The sequence below is a fragment of the Phalangium opilio genome, unplaced genomic scaffold (assembly GCF_054372755.1).
Source record: "Phalangium opilio isolate 3A_F unplaced genomic scaffold, DU_Popi_V2 ptg000113l_1, whole genome shotgun sequence".
NCBI lineage: Eukaryota > Metazoa > Arthropoda > Arachnida > Opiliones > Phalangiidae > Phalangium > Phalangium opilio.
Window position 1 is genome coordinate 3,209,997 of NW_028324209.1, and position 18,614 is coordinate 3,228,610.

Sequence of the window (18,614 nt, forward strand, 5' to 3'; positions counted from 1 at the left end):
AACCCCCAAAAAAATCTATATTTCGTAGCGTGAAATAGTTTTATTTTTTGTTCTAAATTGGTGGGTTTGAAACTTTTTATTTAACAGCATAGCTGCAGTCCTAATGTTTTTGTTCAAAATGTCTTTGTCGATACTCATGATCTGAGATTTCCTTGGGTAGCGTTTTTTGCTTCAACGTAAGTTTTATTTTTAAAGAGTTGGTAACGTAGAAAACTCGACGAGGTTCAAAAAAAAAAAACCTTTATGATATATAGTTTCATCAGATCTGGAAAAGAATTAACTTGGGATTACAATTACGAAATTGGTAGCGTGCAAGGAAAAGTTATGTACTGCTTTTGCGGTACACCCGAATGCAGGGGTAGACTATTGTAATCGCGGGGGTTGTTTTTTTTTTTGGCTTGATTGATCTCCTCAAAATTAATCAGTTGTTTGAACAAAAGCGTTGTTCATTGTCTGTTGCGTTGTTCCATAAAATCATTCTTGGACCGACCTTCATTTATTTGTTTTTATGTTCGCGTTTGCGGAACACATTTATTTATACTCATCGGGAATGATCCTATATTTACATTACGCAAGCGGTGCTCTGTAAAACAATTTAACGAAATAAATGAAAGTGTTTAAACTACGACTTTTGATACTGTCTTTCTCGAGTTTTTGCTGTGATTTTAGGGAAATCATTTCATTTGTCATACTGAATCATTTTTTATCATCAGAAGGATAATTGCCTTCGAAAGAAAATGTTCGTTCGTCTTCAGTAAATTGCCTTCGAAAGAAAATGTTCGTTCGTCTTCAGTAAATTGCCTTCGAAAGAAAATGTTCGTTCGTCTTCAGTAAATTGCCTTCGAATGAAAGCGTTCGTTCATCTTCAGTAAATTGCCTTCGAATGAAAGCGTTCGTTCATCTTCAGTAAATTGCCTTCGAATGAAAGTGTTTGTTCATCTTCAGTAAATTGAATTCGAATGAAAGTGTTCGTTCATCTTCAGAAACTTGCCTTGGAATGAAAGTGTTCGTTCATCTTCAGTAAATTGAATTCGAATGAAAGTGTTCGTTCATCTTCAGAAACTTGCCTTGGAATGAAAGTGTTCGTTCATCTTCAGAAACTTGCCTTGGAATGAAAGTGTTCGTTCATCTTCAGTAACTTGCCTTCGAATGAAAGCGTTCGTTCATCTTCAGTAAAATGTCTTCGAATGAAAGCGTTCGTTCATCTTCAGTAAATTGCCTTCGAATGAAAGCGTTCGTTCATCTTCAGTAAATTGCCTTCGAATGAAAGCGTTCGTTCATCTTCAGTAAATTGCCTTCGAATGAAAGCGTTCGTTCATCTTCAGTAAATTGCCTTCGAATGAAGTGTTCGTTCATCTTCAGTAAATTGGTTTTCGAAAGATGTTCGTAATCTGCAGTAAATAGACTTTGAAAGAAAGTGTTCATAATGTTCGGTAAATTCCCTTCGAAAGAAAAATGTTCGTTTCATATTCAGTAAATTGGCTTTGAAAACAAAATGTTCGTTCATATTCAGTAAGTTTCCTTTGAAAGCAATTGTTTGCATTCATCTTCAATAAATTTCCTTTGAAAGCAATTGTTTGCATTCATCTTCAATAAATTTCCTTTGAAAGCAATGGTTTTTTGTTCATCTTCAGTAAATTTCCTTTGAAAGCAATTGTTTTCGTTCATCTTCAGTAAATTTCCTTCAAAAGCAATTGTGTTTGTTCATCTTCAGTAAATTTCCTCCGAAAGAAAGGGTTCATCTTCAGAAATTTCCTTCGAAAGCAATTGTGTTAGTTCATCTTCAGTGAATTTCCTTCGAAAGCAATTGTGTTCATTTATCTTCAGTAAAATCTAGTTCGAGAGAAAGCGTTCCATCTTTAGTAAAATCAAATGATCTTCCAGATGGAGAAATTATCCATCTTCAGTAATATATAATAATATTCGAGAGAAATGCGCCATCTTCAGTAAAATATAATAGTTTTCAAGATAAAGTTATATCCATCTTCTGTAAAATAATTTTTGAGAGAACAAAACCATCTTAATCTACACGTTCCAAAATATGTTTATCTAAAATAGCCTCGTAAGAATAGAGGGCGTTACAACCAGAAGTATATTTTGAGGAGAAGAGAAACTCTGATACTCGATTGTCTCCCCGTTTCCCATGTCGAGGCGCCACATAGCGGGCTGTAACTAAGGGCGGGTAATCCAAATACGGTTGAGAACTTGAAACGCGTTTCAGTTTCAGTCGTTTCCTCATCCTCTCGTCTTTCTCTCTTCAAGAAGGGGATTTCGAGAACCACGGGAAAGGCGCGGGACTCTAAAGAGGGGATTTTGTTGTCCTGGAAGCCTCACTCGGTACAAGTTTGGTCGCTTTTTCGTAACCAGCGATCCGCGGCGGAGATAACGTTGCGCGGAAAAAAACGCCACTAGTTTCGGTTATCCTCTCAAAATCTCTATAGTGGTACATGTACCGGTAGCGCGTCCGGTCATCATCTGAAAATTCCATTTTTTAGGTCGAAAGTGCGCCGTAATTTTTTATGTTTTTCCATCTCTTAAAGGATAAGTCATATAAAATTGTTTTGGATTGTCCGAGAAAATTTTATGGGAATAGAAGGTGGGATTGATAGACTTAAGTGTTCTGGTCCCTCCCATTTCCGGCTATGACGTCATAGAAACAATACTAAATGCCAACCAATCAGAGACAGCCGGAAGCGAAAGGAAAAACAAAAGGTTAGTAACATCCGTGATATGCACGTACAAAGGCAGGACCTTCAATTCCAGAATGGTTTTTCTGTTAAAGTGTGAGATGAATATCATCTACAATTTAAATAGAAAATGGCCAAATTTGACTTAGAAACATGAAAATTACGTTGCTTTGATGAAATTAAAAAGAGATAAAGAAAAATAGGTGAAAACTAGCCTATTTTTTCAAATATATTTTCTTGGTAACGTTTAAAAGGCAAAATTTACCTCTGATTACGTTACATAACTGACCATTGGACTCTTCCTTTAATATTTACCTCTCGTCCCTGTATTGTCCGACAATAGGCTGTAATAATTTTTACGTCCATTTTCTCCATCCTCGTAACCCTTTTCATCACACGCGATACATCTCCATTCTGATTAAAAAGATCAAAGGAGGGTGCCGCCCCCTATGGATATAGGGGAAAAACACCCCTCTCTTCATCAGCAACCACGCGAGCGAGTTGTCGTTTTCGAGACCCCCTCTCAAAAGACTCAAAGCAGCCCAACCGTGAGGTCGTGTTGAATCCGCTCCTCGAAAGTGTAGTGATTTCGTTATTCACCTCCCAATCTCGGAATCCTTGCGGGATATTTCAACAGAATCAAATTAAGGTGATTTATATTTGTTTTTATTACGTTTTATTTTTGTTCCGTTAAGCCTAATTTAAATATATTATTTTATTCGGTGCGTGTTTGTTTAAGCGCGGGAATGTTTTGGCGCGTTAATTTTGTAGCGAGCCGCGTGTGTTAGGCCTAATTAAAATTCAAGCGGCACTCTTCATTTGTATTCGGACATGGTACTTATTGATTTTTGGCGGTGTTTCGACATTTGCGGGGGATTTGATAGTGTCTTTAATGTACGTAAGTCAAAATTATAGCGCGGAAAATGAGAAATGTGTAGGTTTCTCGCGTGTATAACGGGTTTTCTTGAAGTCCCGTTTCTGGCAGGTAGGTTATACGTTTATGAATATTAATATCGTATTTTCGTGTCGTTTTTTGAGACCTATTCGCTGTACGTAACAGGTTTTTTCTTAGAAATTTCAAAGACTAATATATTATAGATATTAGGTCAAATATAAAACTTTAATTTTTAACTCGTAATAACCTTTATTGAGCAAAATTCGATATTAAAATTATTTATTTATGGCATTGTATACATCGTACGCGCGTAATTGATAGGGCCAGGAAATAGGTTAGATTCTTTAAAGCCACTAAGTCGGTCCCTTCTTTAGGTCAATTAGGGTCAATTCGTACCCCGCGGCACTGAGTACCGCCTCGCGTGATAACGTAAAAACGAATTGCAAGATATTTGACGTGAAAAAACGAAGTGTCATTAATATTTTGAAGGTCAAGATAATTTATTAAGCCATGCCATGCGAGTTAGACTGGAATTAAGCGTCGATCGTAACAACCATTTGGATTTTAGGTTGTACTAGACCTAGAATTATAGCTTAGAAATACGTAGTTGTATTATGAGAAAGTTGTAACGTGTATTTAGTTCCAAAGAAAATATTCAGCTTTGAAATTGATAGTTATCTATTTGGCCATTTAGTTGGGATATTGTATGATACCATATACGTCACACTTTGTTAGACTTCAACCCGTACATCGTTTTAAATGGAGTATATAATTAACTGTGCATTATTCTCGTTACATACGACCTCGGAAGGTTAAACGTTTTTATATCTCTAAACAATTGACGCTTCAAACCTTGGAGGTGACATCCCCATCACTAAAAGCATTGTTTTCATAACACTATAGATGACAAACCTTTTTTTACTTAATCAAAGTTCAGGGTCAAAGTACCCAACTATAAATCAAAGTATATTTATTTATTTATTTATTAAAACCACCGAAACCTTTTCCACAGTGTCCCTGGAGGTATTTAAGCGTTCGTTTTACATCAAGCACGCTTCGTAATCCAATTGGCGATTACTGAATCTGACCAGTGTCCTTCGGGCCTTCGCGTCGTAGTTAAGTTACAAATGTCGCGACGTCCGTGAAGGCCCCCCAACTCGCTCGTATCCATCGCTCTCGGTCAATAAGAAGTCAAAATCTAGTGTCGGTCTATTTAATTCGGAACCTTAACGAAGTAATTAAGGAAAACGTGGTCTTATGGCCTCGGCTAGAGTGTCCAAAGAGAAACTTAAACGAAGCGGGTCCTTCAGCAATAAAGATCCACCCTTGGACCAAGTTGTTAATCAAGATGGTGAAAGGAGGTATCGACTCGAGGACTTTGAGATGCTTAAAACGATAGGTGAGATATCATTTTATTTACTAACTATTAACTCTGACGTCATATCAAACGCGAATAAAATGTAAATAATAATAACAAATTGGGTAAAATTAACAAAAGTCAATTAACAAACTGACTAAAGTTGACAAACAACAATTAAGAAACAGAAGTTTGACCATTAGATAGTTTTCACTAAAGGGGCCAGAGAAAATTCCTCCCCCTATTTAAGAGTTCTTACGGAACCTGGATAGGTCAGGGATTTGAAAAACGTGGGGAATAGTCAGGGATTTAAAGTTTTGGTATATCAAACCAAGAAGTGATATCTAGTTTACTAGGGAGAAGATATAAGATGCCTAAGTATTCGCGCGCCATAGTCTTAGTCCCCCTTTCAAAATACAAGGGGGGGGGACGTAAAAGGAGGCCGGGCTATTTCGCCTCTCTCAAGTAGGAAAATACGTAATTTTCGTCATTCGCGTCGCGCTGACGTGAGTTTTCAAGAACCAATGAGATGCTGGTTGTAATTTAGAGGCGGGGATTAACTCCGGACCTTCGTTTGGACTGGAGATAAAGCTGGAAATGTGGCGAATTTATATCTTCTTCCTAATAAACTACATATCACTTCTTGATCAAACCATGCTTCGAGCAATGCTAAATATGGGACAGGTGTGTGAATATGGTCAGGGATAAGCTGGAAAAATCAGCTGGGATTTTCAATATAAAAACTCCGTCCGTGTTAGCCCAAGCACTGATTCAAACTGAACTGTTAATCTTTCTATATTTAACCTAACCTATCTTGTTAACCTTACGCAGTTAGGGGAGAAAAACTTCATTGGAAACTATTTATGTTTGTATTGAAACGATTTTATTGATCTAGTAAGATTATTTTTAGATTTTTTTGTCAATAGACCGTGTTAGTTTTTTTTTTCTAGTTTGATGAATTTCTATAACATGTAAATTCATTCAGGGATGGATGGATATATTAGGAGATATTTTTCGCGTGGGATTTGGTATTAAAATATTCAATGTATATGGAAAAGCTTAAAATAGACACCCCCTACCTGTCGACATTTCAGGAAATAAGCTAGAAGTGCGAATGAAGTTATGATTTTGAATGATACGACGTAAGAGTTCGTTCTAGATCTTTTTTTGTCATCTATTTAAAAACAGGGTGTTTCATAATTTAAGGGAATATGCTTTTGGGCTATTTTGAGTCGAAAATGTTCTACGACATTTTGTCTTCCGGGCCACTGTTTTCGAATTATGATTTGAGTGTTTTAGAGATGACCCCTTAATAAAATGAGCATGGTCTTTCTGTTTCTTAATTAAATTTAAGGCGTCATCCATAATATACTCCAATCTTGGCCCGGACGGCAAAATGTCATAGAACATTTCTGTCGACCCTGCTATAGCAAAATTCCCAACTTCGCTACACAATTTAAAAAAAACAATGATACGTTTCAGTATCCCTTTAGAGAATCAATCACGCGTTTTAGTATCCCTTTAGCTCAATTAATAATATTGCCGGGTCAAACAAGTCATGACGTGAAAATGTTGTTCACGAAGTCTGATAATCTACTCACTCCATTACATCCGTTGAAAATCGGCAATTTTCCAAAAAAATTCTCAAAATATAATATCATTTAATAATTGCGTAGCAAATTTGCATAATAATAGGGGGAATCCAATATTATCGTCCCACGATTTTAAAACAACCTTTTCTGGTTTCTTTCTAACTTTATTTAATTACCCGTGCAAAATTTGCAGACCCGAATATATTCAAATTAGGAAATATTTGAAATTAAAAAAAAAAGAAGATAATTCAATATTTTTATTTTTAAATATATTTTTAAACTTTTTACCTTCCGTGTCTTGTATTCACGACCTTGGAAACGTTTCCTATATAAAGGCTTTTCTCTTTCCCCACGCTTTATAAACTTCAATTATGCAAATTAGGCAAAGGTCACGTTAAATTGGCCCTTTTGATGAACTGGGAATATGAAATGATATGCAAATTTGCGAAATTTTACCACGTCTCTCCTCTTTGGATTAAATTAAACCTAGCGTATTTTGAAATATTTGTTGACACGAAAAGCGTATTTAAAGCGGATATTTAAAGATATTAGATGATGCGAAATTCGAGATGGTCTGACGCGGTTTGAAGTTATATTTAGATTTTTAAAGATGTTTAAAAGTGCAGGGAGTCAAACGCTGGAAATGGTATCGTTCAATCGTGTTTCCGTGTTTTAAAAAGCGCTGTAACCAAGTTTAATTTGCGTAACACGAGGATGTTATTGTATTTTGATACTTTTTAAGCCTTTTCCCATTTGCAAAGCCAAAACGTTAAGTAATTTAAACTTGTAACAAAGTTACGCTGTTTAAGCCAAATATGCGTGATGGCCCTAGAGTGTATTAAAACCTTCCTCTGATTAAGCCTAAAAAATTGGGCCTAACAGAGCTATCTCAGTTGTGACGTCAATACCTGGGTTTAACGTCACGGGCTTAGCTTTAGCCGTGGGCGGCCATGTTTGGTACCGCTTTGGTTCTATGGGTAAATAGCATGGGTGACGTCATACTAAGGCTTCTGAGATAGCTCTACTGGGCGATTTTTCCCAAATTTCAAAAACTTACCATAAGCCCTAACGTTTAAACTTTGAACCAAAGTTCCACTCGTTAAGCCTGAAATTTGGGCCTAACATTAAACCAATATCAAAGTTCAAGCAAAGAGATTTAAATTTTAGGGTTAGCAAACACAATTCATCGAAAAACCTGGTGTTTAAATTTTCACCTATACAACTTTGAGTCGTTGCATTCATTAAACCTAATTAGGCTTAGCAATTATTTCATCACCTAACGGCTCTTCAATCGTATCTTTTTAACTCAGCAAGCGTTAAAATTAACTCAAAAATACTTCTATAGGCTTAATATTTAAAATATTAAAAATGTAGATATTCATCAAAACTGTTTCCTATGCCAAAAGAGTTTAAAAAACCTATTCGTCTTAATAAATAGAAGAAAAAAAAGGAAAAGGTTTTAAATCTGAATCTAGTCGGTGCCAGAAACTGGTCTCTTTTGACCCAGGCATAAAAAAACAAAATTCTTAATTCACGCGCTTGTTTTTAACAAAAAGAAAATTTATACATAATATTTTTTTGGCATTAAGTAAATGACTTCGATGCTCCATATTTTTTTTTATTCTTTCTTGTATTCTGGTTTCTTCCTAGTTTTACCCCCTCCCTGTTTCGAACCGCCTACTTCCACCGTTAAGGAACCTAACCGGTTTTTGTTAAGTGAACGGTTCAAGCTGGTAATGCGCCTAGAAAAGTAGGTTAGAGTTAGAGTACAGTTTTTGTGAATTTTTGCCAGTTTGAATGTAAATTGTTGTAAAGAAAAACTCTTACGCTTGGTTTGCGTAGCGTTTTAAGGTAAAAATTGGACGATAAAGGATGACTTCTATTGTCCCCTTGTGTCCTATTATTTTAGAGTTTTATTGTGATATAGAATTATTGTTAAGGGATAGTGAAATACGGAAAATTTTACGTTCGTTTAAAGGGATAGGGTCACCTCAATCCTGTCTGCTACTATACGAACTTTCTCGTGACGTCATACACAGTCTTATCGCTTACCTCGGTTTTGGCGACCATAATGGAAGTCGGCAGCTCAGGCCATACTATTTAGACAACCAATAGTGACGTCACTTCCCCGTAACTCCACCCCTCTCAGTACTAATCTATTCTTCCTGTTTTGTGCTTTTGAAAAAAAAAAAATCTTGAAAAAAATATTTTACGTTCGCTTTTTTTCTTTTATAATGGCTAATTGGAAAACGTTTTAAGCGAATATTTCACTGTCCCTTTAAAAAATCGTCTACTTCCTTCCGGTTTCGACTAACAATACAACCCTTGAAAACGATTTCATCAAGGATTATAAAATATACTATATTCATTTTTCTCTCTCCTTGGCAATGTTTGCTCTAAGGCTTGCTGAAACGGAATCTGCCTGCCCGTTTTCCGAGGAATTCTGGGATAGATTGGCTTTAAAGCGGTCTATAGAGCGTATCCACCATTTTGTTTTCCCTTCCCATCATGGTTCGTTGAGCATTATTTTGTTTGGAATAGCGAAAATATGGCAGAGTAGGAAATACAACTGGAATATATTTTTTTGTTGTTTGTAGGATAATAATGAACGATATTTATGCCATTTTTCTAATGTTTTGCCCCATATTTGCATCTGTTGACGCTTTGGGGAGTTTTACTTTACCACATTTTGTTAGTTTGTATTATTAGGGATAACTGTATATACATATAGTTTTTGTCTATGCGAAAAAAACCACCTTAGAGGGACAAGTTTGCTTGGGTCCTTTGTTGTATCAAGAAGCGATATCTTGTTTACTAGGGAGAAGGTATAAATTCACCACATTTTAAGCTTTATCTCCAGTCCAAACGTAGGTCCGGACTCCTGAGTTAATCCCCGCCTCTAAATTACAAACAGCATCTGATTGGTTCTTGAAAACTCACGTCAGCGCGACGCGAATGAAAAAACCACCTTAGAGGGCTAAGTTTGCTTGGGTCCTTTGTTGTATCAAGAAGCGATATCTAGTTTATCTAGTTTACTAGGGAGACTGTATAAATTGGCCACATTTCTACCTTTATCTCCAGTCCAAACGTAGGTCCGGACTCCGGAGTTAATCCCCGCCTCTAAGTTACAAACAGCATCTCATTGGTTCTTGAAAACTCACGTCAGCGCGACGCGAATGATGAAAATTACGTATTTTCCGACTGAGGAGAGGCAGCGAAATAGCCCGGCCTCCTTTTACGTCCCCCCTTGTATTTTGTAAGGGGGACTGAATGCTTAGGCATCTTATACTTTCTCTCCTAGTAAACTAGATATCGCTTCTTGGTTGTATACTGTACCTGACCTTATTTGAACGACCTCGGAATGATTTTTTTAATCGGATGTCGGCATCGTTTAGGTAATTGTCTGTTATATTAAATGCGAGGTATTCGTATAGGGTGCCATTAGTGCTATAAAGAACCCATATAAGACCCGAGAAGAAAATGTTCAAAGGTTTGAGTTGGACTTTAGTGCAATGATCACTAGTGCGATGTCATATTGGCAAACATAAAAGTAAAGAAACCTAATACGTTCTCGGGTCATATATGGGTTCTTGGTATGACCATGGAGAGGAGTAGAAGCTAACCGCTAATGAGAAGGCATAGAAGAAATTCTCGTTTTTATCTAATATTCACCATATTTCAATCAATAGAAAACCCTCTCAATCTCGAGATAAAAACTATTTTTTTTTATGTTTGTCAAGCGAGAACTCTTTAGACCAGTTTTCCACTCTTCTTTTTTTATACTCTCTTTGGTTACATGTATTTCTCTTCAAAATCCTTTTTTAAAAATCCATAAATCCCCCATTACTCTAAAAGAATTCTTTCCTAATAACACAACACGTCATCACGCAAACCTATTGTACTTAATGGTTTTAAAACAATGACGCAAATCATTTGGAAAAAAAGGGTCTCTGACACGAATTGACCCATAGTTTCCTCTCCAACTTTCCATCATCCGCGATATCGCTGGCGGGAGGGACCACCACATAAATTTGGCGCGCGTGACCCCGAGAGGTCGTAAATCCTATTATTAATGAGCTCATTGGAGCGAACGATGGCAAAATTGTGCGGACATCCTAAAAGGATGATTACCGAGTCGACAGACAATGTCTTAGATGGGGGTCAAGTTGTCCAGTGTATACCTATATACTACGTCTTGAGACTATAGAGGGCAAAAACTTCCAACACATACCAAAGACATATAGAAGTAATAGAAAGTGTATGAAAGCCTGAAGTGCTAAGTGTGAGGTGCTTTACCACGAGAAATCTCCTTTTATCTCTAGCTTCTTTGGCAAACCAATCGGTGCTCTACTTTAATATTACCATCAGTTTATAAGATATGTTCCATACGTTTGTCATGGGTCATTGGTCACTGGTTACTGAGAGCTTGTCATGAAGTGACGTAGGTCATAGATTCTCGTAAAGCGACGCCTGACAAATATAATTTTCGTTGTCTAGCAACGTCCGCGCTCTTCAACGCCTCACTTTCTGTTGTATATATTTGCCTCTGATATTACCCCACTGGGACGCAGACATGGTCCCCATCTTTCTCTCTCGATTCTAGGCCCTGGTCTTTCCTACCTTAGTAATGCATCTTCTTACTCTTATCCAACGGGGACAAACACACAAAGCGAAGGGTTATCTTAAGCTTCAGGAAGGTCAAAGACCTTTTTTACCCGTTTCTCCAACGCCTATATACTTGTCCTTCGGATACGAGAAACGGCTAGGATTTCATTCAAACTGATATAAAGTCCTGCGGGATATAAATGTTTCGAGTTTTGCTGTATACAGAATGTGGTCTGCAGTCCGCGCATTTTTGACCTAGGTTTGTTTCTCTTCGCGTCAAAACTCGAAAGATCTCGCGGATAAACTATAGACGTTTGTTTTCTTCAAATCTCCAAATACCATTCAAACTTAAACCCAATTTTAAAAAGGTGCTAAAGAAGTAGGGCTGTGCGAGCTTTGAATTTTTGGTTTCGAGTCGAGTCTCGAGTATTGAAATTTTCCTTTATCGAGTATCGAGTAGTTGGAAAATTTGTTTTGAGTATTTATCGAGTGATTGGGAATTGATTTTCTAGTTTTTTCACACTTTCTGTTAATTTATCGCTCTCATAATAGACATTTAGTGTAATTTTGATCAATTCCAAAACGGTATTAGTCTTCTTCCCTATAAATTTAACAAACTTAATTCCTCATTAATATCTTCTTCGGAATCTCATTCCTTGCCGAAGTCATAGCCATTGTTATACTTCGCGCAAAGTCTCAAACGAAAATTACTAACCTGACATAAAAAATAAATAAATTAATAAATAAAAAAAATAATAACAACTGTATCTTATTTCTTTTACTTCCACTATTCAACCAGCTAGGAGCTACTACCCTACTACATTACACTGGAATTATGATCTAAAGTACCCAATCAGCACTAACTCGCGTCTGTTAACCATAAAGAGTGACATATTTCTAGTAGATTTAGATTTTTATAGCTACTACATCCCATTTTCAGAGTTAAAGGCCTTCCAAAAGCAGGTTTGAGTATTTATCGAACCTTGGTTTGATACTCGAAACTTTTTCGAGTCTCAGAAAATCTCTTATCGAGTATCGAGTACTCGACTCGATCGAGTCTTAGCACTCGCACAGCACTATAAAGAAGTCTAAAGTATACGGTATAAAACCCGTCGAGACTAACGTCGTCATCATATTTGCAAAAATCGTTTCAGTGTTTACCCACATAATTATTTCAGAGTATTGAAAACCATCTTTAGTACTTGATATTTCTTACTATAAAATAAACGTATATCAAAAGCCGTTGAAAAATCTATCCAAAAAGAAAGTGTAGCCTATTTTTAGTCGTTTTAAAATGAAAAGATTTTGCCCAAAGACCCAACCATCCTATATTAGCAAACCTTGAGGATTACCGCCTACGAGAGTGAAATGGAAAATCGCTTTTTTTTTCACCACCAACGCAAATCGTTTAGTATAAATTGAAATTGGTTTCTAATGTAACTTGCCTTTTCTAAGCTCATTTATAAAAAGGCTGGTTTTACCATGGATCTTTTAAATCTTTAGGGGATAAGAAAGCTGCTTGGCCGCTTACAATTGAAAAACCACGATAGGTCTTTTCAGGGATAGATTTAATTTTCGAAGTAGGAATGGAGAACGGTTAGTATTTACTTCAGTCCGACTCATAGCCCAGTAAAGAGCCCCTCCCTCCAACACGTAACGAAAAGTTTAAATTATCTTAATGGCTCACTTAAACTACGTTTTGATGACGTTGCTGACGGGGACGGAGAAAAATACGTAATTCCTTTTTACCTCTGTCACTATGACCCGCCTCTTCATACCCCTCCCGCCCTCCGTCCCGTGGAAGGGGGGTCCGGGACTTCGACGCGCGCCCACATTGCTCTGTTCTCCATTCCTACAACTAAAATTAAATCTATCTCTGGTCTTTCTAAATTTAATTTCAAAAACTATTGCTTAAAGCTAAAGGCGCCAGGCTGTGAAATAAGGGTATATGTTTTTTCCAAACTGGTCCTCCAGATGTGTTGCCCCTCTTGTCTTGAATAAATTCAACTAGTCCCGAGGACCAGTTCCCCTAAGCTCATTGTCGGCTTGCAAGATTTACTTCTTTGCTGGTCCTCTTCAGAACTATAGAAAGTCCGTGGTTCTACACCACTTCAATGCCAACCACAGATAGAAGACGTTGCCGAACGTTTTTCTTCCTTAATTAACCACCGCTGAAGAGCCGAGTTCTTTAACATCAAGGATATCGGAGAGTCTTTTAAAATTAGATTTTTTACCCGGGGAACAGCGTAGCGCCGGGTAGGGTTGAAGTGCGGAGACTCTATCCTTTGCCAAAAAAGCCTGAACTACTTTTTGAACAAGAACAAGCGCTTTTGTTCCTGATAAACAATTCCCCCCGCCGTGAAAAACAAACTGAAAACCAAGGCTTAGTTGCTGAATAAGAAACAAGGGGTGAAGTTGTTAAAGATATGAACTTAAAACCGTGTATGTCTTACCACAAGGCGTTCAACAAATGTTTTAAATTAGTTTTTTTTTTATTTTCGTTAGCTAAGCTAAGGAGTTTTAAAAATAGTTGGGACTATTTCAGTCTGATTTCACATTTACCTCACTCGTTAAAACTTGAGCCAATTTTTATTTTTATAAGTTAAAGGATGGGTGAGACTCTCTCTATGGGAATCATTTATTTACTTGAATTTAATAAGGATTAAGAAGAGTTTGAAGGTTAAGCCTTGGTTCACTGGCAACTAGAATTCTAATTAGGCTTAGTATTCGGTATGCTTTCAAGCTTTAAAAGTAGCGCAAAATTAAAATGTCCAATCAATTCTAAATTTCTCACTACAATTTGATTAAGCTTGAAGTTCAATACCGAAGGCCAAAACTAAGTTAGGCTTAACATAGCTTATTCGTTAATTGTTAGGTTATGCCTAATATCAAATAAGCCTTGGTCTCAAACGATGATTTTTGAGTCTGCACCTGACCAAAATAAAGATGTCCGTGAACTCTTTTCGATGGAACTATTCCTTTAATCTTCTAGAATGTGTTTGTTTGAAGGCCCGTCCGTTGTTCCTCAGTCAGTAGCAGCTTGTATATTTCCCTAGATTCCTTGTTTTTCTTATCATCATTGGTTTTGTGTGTTACGTCGCCCACTTCATATTATACGCTCGCAAAATACCCTCCCCTCAAACTCTGTCTGTCGCGTCGTCTTGTCAATAATGTCTTATCTTCCGACATGAATATTGTTTTGTATCTCATAGAATAAAATTTATTTCAACTTTAATTTTAGTAGAAGTGTACCACAAAGCGGGGTAATTGTAACATGATTCTTCCCCCAACATCAGAATTAACATTTGGAGCAAGCGTACTAAACCAAATCACATACGCGATAAATAGTTCCCTCGTCGTTACTCTATTAGCTCTTAACTATTTGCCAAGGCGCATGCGCTTGTGGATTTTTTGTCCCACTTCAAGACAATCAAGGTTTGTGGGTTGATTGATGAGGATTTAGTACCAAACAGTTATAGAATTCACCCTAGCACGATGCGATGCCCATCTGAAGTTTGATGAGCGGGACAGCAAACAAAAAGGGTCCATGCGAGCCTTGGAAGAATCATGTTACATAACTAAAGTATTAATGGAATACAGAATGTCGTCCTTCTTCTATTATCCCCTTCTGTTTTTATTGAAGGGTTCCAGTTTTCATGGAATATATGAATAAATTCAGGATGTTATTGTTAGAATGTGACAGTGGCACGGCTGTTCTTGATTGAGGCCGCCGCGTTCTTAAACCAAACCACCAACCAACCAACCCAAATAAAAGGGTTAGGGCCTAAATAGAAGCTCTAAGCCTAGTTTTCTAGCTTTACGCTACAGTAGTAATCTTTACTGGAGATCAATTTCAACTTGGAAACTTGGCACTACAATGCTCGAATTAAAATAGAGTTACTCTGTTTTCGCCTCACTGACAAGTGATGGTGGTCATCTCTACTTGAGTCTTTTTTTCTTCAAGAGAATGATTTGGAAAGGAGCCCATATATTTTTTTACTCCCTCTTATTCTCTAAAGAGTTAAGATCGTAGTGAGAATCCCCGAGAGAAACCACTTAGATCCTTTACTATAAGAGTTAGGCTTAACGCTTAATATTAAAAACATTGTTAGTTCAAAACCTCAACTAGAAGGGTTTCTTCTTTCTTTTTATACCCTGTATGTTTTTTATTATTATTATCCCTACTTACTCTCTCTCTCTCTCTCTCTCTCTCTCTCTCTCTCTCTCTCTCTCTCTCTCTCTCTCTCTCTCTCTGTTTGAGAGATACGGATCCCCCTGTTTTTATTTTTTATTCTAAAGCTCTCAAAATGTCAACTCTTTTTAGATATAAACTGTATGACAGCTTATCCTAGCTACTGCAATATTCAAGGACGAGTTATCCTACTGGGGAAAGGTTTCGTCTAGGGTTGGTTTTGTTTTTAGACTCTTTGGTGGATATTTTAGGGTCATTTTAGGCTTAGCAAAGTGTGGGAAGTATAAAATTGAATGTAATAAGAAGGGGATAATAGAAGGATGACACTCTGTATCCACTTATACTGTATACTTTATTTTTGTAACATGATTCTTCCCAGGCGAGGGAACCCTTTTTGTTTGCTCTCCCGCTTATAAAACTTCAGATGGGTATCGCACCGTGCTAGGGTGAATTCTATAATGGCTTGGTATACTAAATCCTCAGTAATCGGCCCACAAATCTGGTCTTGACGTGGGACAAAAATCCACAAACTTGGAAAATAGTTAAGTGCTAATAGACTAATGATGAGGGAACTATTTATCGTGTATGTGATTCGGTTTAGTAACCTTACTCCAAATGTTAATCTGATGTTGGGGAGAATGACGTTATACTTACACCGCTTTGTGGTACACTTCTCTCGAAGAGAAGTATTATATACTTCTGGCCAGTACTCGGAATAAATGCTAAAAGAGTAATGATCGCGTATGGTTCGGTTTAGTAACCATGCTCCAAATGTTAAAAGATGTTGGGAAGAATCGTGTTACAATTACCCCGCTTTGGGCTGTACACTTCACTCGAAGAGAAGTATTATATACTTCTGATGTAATTTATACTTGCAATAGAATGAAGTTAAACCCATTTTAAATAAACTTTGTGAGTTTGGAATTTCGTAGTCGCCGTTTTCAAAGAGGTTTTGCTTTGTTTTGAGATATTTAGGCTTAGAGAAGTCTAGTTATAACTTTATATAAATTTTCGGGTTGAAAATTGAGCCCATTTTTTTAAACCTATTTTTTTAAGTCACTTCGAATAAGACCCTTTTGTTGATATAGTTTTTAGGTTTAAGCTTTTAGAAAAATGGTAGTTAACGAGTCTTTGACGTCGTCGACGTCGTCCCAATTACTTAAAAGTTGTAGGCCTAAAAAAATCTCTAATCGAATGTCGAAAAGTTAGTTTTGTTGCAGCTCATTAAAATTCATTCGTTAATCCGACACTGTCAGCTGTTACTAACTTTACTTTAAATCTATAGTTTAACTTAAAAGTAAGATTAAAAAAAAAGTACCAAGACTTTAAAGGCATAGAAAATAAAGACCGAGGAAGACTTTAACTCTTTTCTAGTCTTTAGACAGTAAGAAAAAAATCTATAGTGTTTTTGATCTAAAAAGAAAAGAACTTATTTAAGTACCAAGAACGTAAATTCACCCATCTTATAGGTATATTATAACACTAGCTGTTACCCGCGGCGTCGCTCGCGTGTAATAAGAGCCTCCATCAAAAGATATAAAGAATGGGTAGATTTTACTAATGACTAATATTTTTGTAGCACCCTAGGAGCGAAGGCACTCGGCGTTGCCCGTCAGCCCGTCGGGACATTTTTTATTACTTTTCATGCGGACATTATTCCATAAAGAAGGGTTTTTAAATTTCTGGCCGCCATTTAAAAAGATGGCAACAAATTGAACCCAAAAGACCATTCAGTCCGTCTATAGATTAAAGGAAACCAGTGTACTAAATATTTGCGAAATCGGTTGAAACGCGCGGACTTTGTTGCATAGAGAAGATTTTTTTACATTTCTGGTCGCCATTTTTTAAGATGGCGGCGGATTGGAAAAATCTTTCTTAGTACGCTCCTACTACGTATGAGTAACGTTCCTGCAAGTTTTCAGCCTTCTAGGGCAAGCGGTTTGGGCTGGGCGTTGATTATCAGTCAGTCAGGACTTTGATTTATATAGATATAGATTACAGTCAGTTCTTTTTGAATGTTCCCATGTTTTATATGGGTTCTTCTTAAAAGGACCGAGTAATAAAAATATGTTTTTCGATTTTTACCAATTTTTTCCATCGAGTATTGGCACCAAAACGCTTTGGTTTTATTATTTTTCCTAAGGGAGAAAAACGAAACTGTCGATAGTTTATGCGTCAAACTATACATCCCGATTCTGAAATACAATATCTATACGAAAAATCGTTTGGTGATATAATACGATCCAAAGTTTATTCTCCCGCCAAAATATATATTTAACCATAAATCTACGAAGCCATAAATTTGGCGCGGACAATATTTCCCGCTTTTTTTATTATTAAAGGCGCACTGAAATGTGATAGCCTTATATTCGTTTAGTTTAGGACATCACAAAGATGCGTTCAGCCTTGGGTACCGAATTTACAGATACTGTTATGTGGTCGGTTGCTTTCGCTAAAAACGTCGCTAAGATACGTCTTAGTTACCAAATAGTTTCAGATTCCAAGACATGTTATTTTCTTTGTTGTTGTTTTCCTATATTATAAGAATAGACCATTTCGATGTAACTAAGAGGGGGTAAAACTTTGCCTTCCATCTCGCTTTTTGGCGCCTGCGCTGTAGGCTTGAGGGATCATGAGAGTGCGCAGAGAGTATCAACCCCATTGTATCTCCCGATACCGAGGGTTGCCTACCCCTTTTTTACCGTTGAAAAGGTCTATCTATTGCGGTAACCGAAACCTTAAAATATGGAACATAAGCAGACGATATCTAAAAACCTTTTGAATAATTTTTTAAGAGTTTCAGAAAATGCAAAACAGTAAAACGTGATCTTGTACAGTTTTAAGAATCGCCCAATTAAGTTAAAAAAGGGGATTTTTATGACATTATAATATACCTTTTAATAAAACTGTAGAAGTACGACAATTCATTACCCTCAAGCCTTGGCTATTCATAGAAGTTAATATTTCACTAGCTTAGGATAATTAATTATTTTTACCCAGAAAAGATGGTCCCGGCGTGTACTCGTCCCCTTGACGTTTATTAAAATTCTAAACTTAAGCGTCTTTCTATTTTGTTTTAAGGTACTGGTACATTTGGTCGCGTCTTGCTATGCAAGGACAAAGTAGCTGGTAGTTACCACGCTATGAAAATCTTGGACATCAGTGACGTCATCAGACTAAAACAAATAGAGCACGTCAAAAATGAAAAGTCCATTCTGCAGAAAGTTGACCATCCTTTCATCATTCAAATGTAAGTACGAAAATTCCAACGTTCAAAGGTTACACC

General features: G+C 36.8%; 2 protein-coding genes across 8 annotated transcripts in view; both read left to right on the forward strand.

Moving 5' to 3' along the window:
• egg (SET domain bifurcated histone lysine methyltransferase eggless) overlaps positions 1 to 628 on the forward strand; it is a 39,969-nt gene extending 39,341 nt beyond the window's left edge. For all 4 annotated transcript variants that reach the window (XM_089853134.1, XM_089853133.1, XM_089853135.1 and 1 more), the window contains exons 20-21: positions 88 to 176; positions 255 to 628. In XM_089853134.1, coding sequence (XP_089709260.1) covers positions 88 to 176; positions 255 to 372 — 207 coding nt within the window. In that variant the 3' untranslated portion in view covers positions 373 to 628. The remainder of the gene's footprint in view (positions 1 to 87; positions 177 to 254) is intronic.
• Positions 629 to 758: 130 nt separating this feature from the next.
• Pka-C3 (Protein kinase, cAMP-dependent, catalytic subunit 3) overlaps positions 759 to 18,614 on the forward strand; it is a 32,683-nt gene continuing 14,827 nt past the window's right edge. For all 4 annotated transcript variants that reach the window (XM_089853146.1, XM_089853147.1, XM_089853148.1 and 1 more), the window contains exons 1-4: positions 759 to 2,712; positions 3,114 to 3,336; positions 4,595 to 4,981; positions 18,410 to 18,578. In XM_089853146.1, coding sequence (XP_089709272.1) covers positions 4,840 to 4,981; positions 18,410 to 18,578 — 311 coding nt within the window. In that variant the 5' untranslated portion in view covers positions 759 to 2,712; positions 3,114 to 3,336; positions 4,595 to 4,839. The remainder of the gene's footprint in view (positions 2,713 to 3,113; positions 3,337 to 4,594; positions 4,982 to 18,409; positions 18,579 to 18,614) is intronic.